This window comes from Nerophis ophidion, linkage group LG11 (assembly GCF_033978795.1).
Source record: "Nerophis ophidion isolate RoL-2023_Sa linkage group LG11, RoL_Noph_v1.0, whole genome shotgun sequence".
NCBI classification, from domain to species: Eukaryota; Metazoa; Chordata; class Actinopteri; order Syngnathiformes; family Syngnathidae; genus Nerophis; species Nerophis ophidion.
The window spans coordinates 58,497,206-58,504,463 of record NC_084621.1 but is presented as its reverse complement, the minus strand read 5'-3'; the positions used below and the strand labels follow the sequence as shown (position 1 = coordinate 58,504,463).

The 7,258-nt window shown below is 39.1% G+C and overlaps 1 protein-coding gene across 2 annotated transcripts in view; it reads right to left on the bottom strand.

Annotated features, from left to right (window-relative positions):
* Positions 1 to 4,194: 4,194 nt before the first annotated feature.
* LOC133562303 (zinc finger protein 236-like) overlaps positions 4,195 to 7,258 on the bottom strand; it is a 91,790-nt gene continuing 88,726 nt past the window's right edge. For both annotated transcript variants that reach the window (XM_061916345.1, XM_061916346.1), the window contains exon 32: positions 4,195 to 6,961. In XM_061916345.1, the coding sequence (XP_061772329.1) occupies positions 6,816 to 6,961 (146 nt within the window). In that variant the 3' untranslated portion in view covers positions 4,195 to 6,815. The remainder of the gene's footprint in view (positions 6,962 to 7,258) is intronic.

The following is a 7,258-nucleotide window of genomic DNA, read 5'->3' as shown; positions in this document are numbered from 1 at the left end:
CCAGGAGACTGAGTAGCATACCAGCCAACCTTGAGACCTCCGATTTCGGGAGGTGGGGGGTGGAGGGCGTGGTTGGGGGCGTGGTTAAGAGGTGAGGAGTATATTTACCGCTAGATTCATAGATTCACCAAGTCAAGTAATTCATAAATATATATATATACATATATATATATATAGAAATACTTGATTTTCAGTGAATTATATATATATATATATATATATATTTAAAAGAAATACTTGAATTTCAGTGTTCATTTATTTACACACACACACACAACACTCATCTACTCATTGTTGAGTTGAGGGTTGAATATTCCATCCTTGTTTTTCTAACCATATGCATGTAGACTAAATGGCAGTATTGTCCTGTTTAAGAGTGTCACAACACATTGCTGTTTGGCAGATGAACTGCTTTAGGTAGACAAATTCGGACTGCTGTTGTTGTGTGTTGTTTTACCGCGCTGGGAGGACGATAATGAAACTGCCTAACAATAAACCCACATAAGAAACCAAGAACTCGCCCTCGATCATTCCACTGTTGTAACGTCATTGGGCAGATACGCTCTTTGTACATGTCACTCAGGTCCGCATTGAGCTGGAGGAGGCGTGGCCTACAGCTTTGCCTGAATTTCGGGAGATTTCCGGCAGAAAATTTGTCCCGGGAGGTTTTCGGGTGAGGCGCTGAATTTCGGGAGTCTCCCGGAAAATCCGGGAGGGTTGGCAAGTATGCCGAGTAGCAGCGGCAGCATAGAAACTAGTTTAACTCTCGTTAGTGCTCAGAGGAGCAGTGTGTTACCACGCCTGAAAAGTAGTTCCTCTGTGTTAGCTCTTACAAATATGTCGGTCACTACATGTGAAAAGAGTATTGTTGGCGGGTTTAAGATGTTTTTTTTAGGGCTTCACAAGCAGGATAGGTAAATCCCCATTCGCTGTATTCTTACTAGCAGTATTTCACGATTTAGAATGCACAAAAAGCGAAAACCCAGTCTCAAACAAGTGCAGTTCCCTTTTAATGAGTTGCTTAAAATGATATGTTCTCGATGAGCCGAGGTCCAAACTGATAAAGACATTCCCTCCCCTGACGAGAGCATGCACCTGCAACAGACTATGCAGTATACATAACACATAGTATATCCTGCAGGCCAAGCTCTGTCATGGTCCAGCATGCAGATGTATGTTGATGTGCTTGTGAAAAAGGCATAATGAGGCCGGATGGAGGAAGCACTGGAAAGAATAAAAGAAAGCCATGTGTGGTGACCTAGTTCCCATTCACACTAGATTTCCCTGAGAAGCAGCAGAAGACCTCACATAACAAAGATGTTATTCTAACCCTGACCTCATAGAAGGTTATGTATTTATATATCATTGCTTTGAAATCAACAGTAGCAGAGAGAAGAGGTTTTCTAACTGAGTCAGGTGTGTCTTCCTTGGAAAAAAAAATACCAATAATATGTAATTATCATTGTCTGAGACGAGTCGTAGTATCAAATGTACTGCTTTTTAAAAAATTTTTACTAAAAACTTGCAGAAACTTAATAGGTAGCGTATGGCATGCAAATGAGTGCAAAAATAATCACAAAAGACTCCAAAATAAAATAAAAAAATGACTCCAAAACACAATGTTAGCATTTAGAGTGCTAATGGATTGATCCAGGTCTTTGAATTTTCAGGGCATTCAATCGATAGTAAATAACTGGACTGTTAGAGGATGTTTTAGGTTACAACACATCTAATGCTTTTTAATGCCACTTAAAATATTGCCATTGCCCATGTGTATGTATGCAGATACATCAAAGTATGTGTATATCCATCCATCCATTTTCTACCGCTTATTCCCTTTCGGGGTCGCGGGGGGCGCTGGCGCCTATCTCAGCTACAATCGGGCGGAAGGCGGAGTACACCCTGGACAAGTCGCCACCTCATCGCAGGGCCAACACAGATAGACATACAACATTCACACTCACATTCACACACTAGGGCCAATTTTAGTGTTGCCAATCAACCTATCCCCAGGTGCATATATATATATATATATATATATATATATATATATATATATATATACGTCTTGATTGGATAATCCAGAGAATAGTGCTCAATACCGTGGTAGAGTGCAATATGTATGTGTGGGAAAAATCACAAGACTACTTCATCTCTACAGAACTGTTTCATCAGGGAGTTCCCTCAATCATCAGGAGATTTTAATGGAAGCATTCAGATACACTAGTTTATATAGGGCACAGAGTGGGTGGGTACAGGCAGGCGTAGGGGCGTGGTGATTGGCTCAGTGTTACCTAAGAGGTGTTTCCGTCTGTAAAATGTTGAAATGATTTCACTGCGCTTGTTGAGGGATGACAGGTCTGGATGGTATATAATAAACGGTTTCTCTTTTAAGCATAGGTTGCATCTTTGATTACCACTGTTGTAAGGTGTGCTGGATGGAAGAATTTGTCAAATTCTTGCATCCAGCACACCTTACAACAGTGGTAAAATCTCCTGATGATTATATATACATATGTGTGTGTGTGTGAAAAATCACAAGACTACTTCATCTCTACAGAACTGTTTCATAAGGGCTTCCCTCAAACCTCAGGTGATTGAGGGAACCCCTCATGAAACAGTCCTGTAAAAATGAAGTAGTCTTGTGATTTTTCCCACACACATATATTGCGCTCGACCACGGTATCGAGCACTATTATCTGGATAATCTAATTAAGACACAGACATACATACATATATATATATATATATATATATATATATATATACACATACATACATATATACATACACATATTCATACATAGTAAAAATAATAACAATAGTACTATTCTAGACACTCAAAGTGCTTCACAGAGAAGTGGGAACCCATGATTCATTCACTCCACATAAACTCAGTGGTGGTAAGCAACATTTGTGCCCTAGGGTAGACTGACAGAAGCGAAGTTTTGCGCCTATGGCCCCTTTGACCACCACTCATCATTCATTCACCAGTGTGAGCGGCACTGGGGGTAAGGGTGAAGCGTTTTGCCTAAGGACACAATGGCAGTGATTTTGGATGGCCAGAGGCAGTGAGCGAACCTTGAACCCTCCATTTCCTCGCACAACCGCTCTATCCACCACGCCATGCCGCCCCAATATATACAGTATATAGCTATTTGTGTATACACATACATATATACGTATATATACATAAATACACATACATACCTATATATACTGTACAGTAGGGCAAAAAAGTATTTAGCCAGCCACCGATTGTGCAAGTTCTCCCACTTAAAATGATGAAGGAGGTTTGTAATTTTCATCATAGGTACACTTCAACTGTGACAGACAGAATGTGAAAAAAAAAATCCAGGAATTCACATTGTAGGAGTTTTAAAGAATTTATTTGTAAATTATGGTTGAAAAATAAGTATTTGGTCAACCATTCAAAGCTCTCAATGATGGAAGGAGGTTTTGGCTCAAAATCTCACGATACATGGCCACATTCATTCTTTCCTTAACACGGATCAATCGTCCTGTCCCCTTAGCAGAAAAACAGCCACAAAGAATGATGTTTCCACCCCCATGCTTCACAGTAGGTGTGGTGTTCTTTGGATGCAACTCAGTATTCTTCTTCCTCCAAACACGACGAGTTGAGTTTATACCAAAAAGGTATATTTTGGTTTCATCTGACCACATGACATTCTCCCAATCCTCTGCTGTATCATCCATTTTGGTATAAACTCAACTTGTCGTGTCTGGGCATGCCCTCTCCTGTACAAGATAAGTAGTGTGGGTCCGGCACCAAGCGCTACATCAGACTCTGTGTCTAACTAAGAATTGGTGAAGTCTGCTCGGATGAGAGGCAAAACATCTTCTAGGACGAGGTGAACAGTTCAGTTGTGATCGATTCAATGCCCTGAAATGGAGTGGATTTACCAAACCACAACCCATAGCAACCTTTATGGACTCACCATGACGAGAGCTTTGGCTAAATAAATAAAAACATATCTAATGTAGTGTTGTTCCATGCATTCTTAGAATACAATCTGGGTATCTCACTCTTATCAGAGGAATGGGCTTATACTGTAACCAAAAACATGTCAACATGTATTTGTTGTTGATTCCTAGCTATTCAAATGTTGAAAGCTTCACTGAAGAGACAATAAATCTGTAAGATACCAATGTAACATAATTAAACACAAGAGGTTCTCACATATAAAAATTACTTTAATCTTCAGCCTTTCATATGGACAATAGAAAAACAACTGAAAAAATATGTCTGCTTTGCTTATTAATAAGCACAGTAATAAGCTCAAATGACACCAAGCTGTGGAAGATCATCCCAAAGTATAAACAATCTGTCTATGTACATAAGGAGCTACAGAAAAATGAGTATTTACAATATAAATATGTGACAAACAAACAATGAAATAAACAATTAAAAAATGTGTTCTTGCACAGCTGCTTTTTTGAAGCCATTCCAGTAGTACCGCTGGCTGCACTCGTCCCAGCGAGCAGACCAGTAATCATGTGACTCTTTTTTTTTAATTTTTATATATATATGTATATATATATGTGATTTCTTCTCTTGCGAGTTCTCGGGATGTCTGTACTTAAATCTGCTGTATGTGATTGCCTTTTAGGAGAACACATATAACACTCAAATGTTGACAGTTGTCTCAATGAAAAATTTAACTTTAGAAAAAATGGCTATGAATATTTTCATTCATCTAGGGCAGGGGTTCTCAAACTGTGGTAAGCGTGCTTCATTTAGTGGTCGGACAAAGATTTGATTCATTATTTTTAGTACCGTGTTTTATTTTCCTTTATTCAAAGACAGTGTTACTGGTTAAACTGTGTGTAATGTCCAAAATATTAAACATATTTGTTAAATAAAACCTTTGCCTTGTTTTTTTAATGAATTCTTAGGCCTACTAAGGTACTGTATTCTAATGTCGGTCAATATGGTGGTACTTGCAGAGCCAAGTGTTTTCTTAGGGTGGTATTTGGTGGAAAAAGTATGAGAACCACTGATCTCGGACATTGTATTCTTAGGGCATATGCACAAGATTCTATGTGCAGAAAAAATTATGTTTTTATTTTGAGTAGGAAATGTTTCTTGCCTGCTTTTTGATACAGCTTTGACAAAGGCTGAAGGGTCACCCAAAACTGTCAGCAGGTAAGATATATCTCTGCACACAATAATCTTGTACCTATGATTTAAGAAGACATGGTGAGTGAGCACAAGGGATCTATTCTCGGAGTATACAATCAATCACAGCTGGACTGCTCATTTTGTCTTGGACAATTGCCACTCATTAGACTACATTTATCCGTTAATGCTCACAGACTTGAATTGGTCAGATCTAGTCCTATTAGCTGTGCCCAAATCCAAACTGTCGTCTGGTTTTGCGCTATCGTGCTGCAGAATGGCTGATAGGACGGAAAGGAGCGTCACTTTTGCCAACACAACAGTAGGATTCTTGTCTGGGCACGCACCTCTCCTGTAGAGGATAGTGGCCATCTAGGCAACTGCCTTTCCGTGATACAGAATACAAAAATGGTTTCGCTCTAATTTGGTGCAAAACAGTTGTTAAGATGCGGTGGGAAAAAAGAATTGGGATTTCCTCCTGCTGTTGTGTTGGCATAGATGTCGCTTCCTTGCATCTTAACAGCCATTCTGCACCAGAATAGAACAACACCATTCTTGTCTTTGCATGCAACCCTCCTTTAGAGGAGGGGCGTCAAACTCATTTTAGATCGAGGGCCACGTGGAGAAAAATTACGGCACGATAACTCAAAAATAAAGACAACTTGGGATGGTTTTCTCCGTTTGAAAATAGAACAGGGACATTCTGAAATTGTACAAATCATAATGTTTTTGTAGTTTTTTTTTTACAGTTACCTGCTGTGGTTAGTAGTATACTTACTTTTTTTGTCATTATTCATATTTTCTGAATAAATGATGTGATAATGTTTATCAGTCAACTCATTGCTGTAAATTTTCAATCTAGATGAAAAAAATGATATCAAAATTAAATCACAGTATGTTATTTACGTAGTTTGATAATTTTCCTTAACTGATGTACTAATAACGTGGTTTATGTTGTACATATGTAGCATCATCTACAAAGATACAAAGAATTGCTATTGCGACATTCAGTGGACACATTTAGAACAACTGTTTCTTTCATTCAAAAATGTCAGGTTAATTTCTATACTTAGCAAACTCATCCCGCGGGCCGGATAAAACCTGTTTGCGGGCCTGACACCCTTGCTGTAGAGGATAAATAATTTGGGCTTTGGAACCAAGCGCTCAAACTAGATCTGACCAGTCTAAGTCTGTGAGCATGAAATCATGAAGTCTGCTCATATGAGAGGCAAAACTCCTTCGGAGACAAAGTGAATAGTCCAGTTGCGATTGATTGAATGCCTTGAGAAAACTGTGTAAAAACTGCCACTCTGGCCTGCGAAGATGACGCTAAAGAGCATAAGAGATCTTAGAGGACGAATGGATGTAAAAATAAATGCTATGGTTGCTACATTGTTATTGAACCAGTGAGTGAAATCAGTTTCCAAACACTTCCTTTGCAACGTGTCGTTATTCTTTCGCTGCGCGTGTGTGTATTTGTGGGGCGTCACTTACATGGTCGCACCAGAAAGCGGGTGAGATTAAAGCTTGTTCGAAACGCCAACGCCACCGAGGCAGCCGACTATCTGTGATATACAGCAGATTTAATAGGACAGACATCTCGGGAGGTTATGACATTGATGAAAATCGGATGAAGGGTGTCTGGAAAAACTTTGTTTTCTTAAACTTTTGTTATCTAAAGAGTCTTTTCGGTATTCATTAACGGGAAGACATTATGCCAATCTCCAGATGACTCGGGCACCACTTCCAGGTCAAGTTCAGGTGTTACTGTGACCTGTGATGGTTGCTCTTCTTGACGCAACGTCACATCCTGACTCTGACCTGTGATCATTCAAAAAAAGAATAGACAAATTCAATGAAGATAATGTGTGTGAATCAAATGCAGGAAAAGAGTGTAATGTTTTACTTCATCCAGTGCCACCATGCAATTTATAATCCCTCCCTATTTGTTTTTTAAATACCATATTTTGTAACTATAAGGCGCACTTAAAATAATAATATTTTCTTTAAAATTGACAGCGCGTCTTATACCCCGGTGCACCTAATGTGCGGAATAATTCTGGTTGTGCTTACTGACCTCGAAGCAATTTTACTTGGTACATGGTGTAATGATAAGTG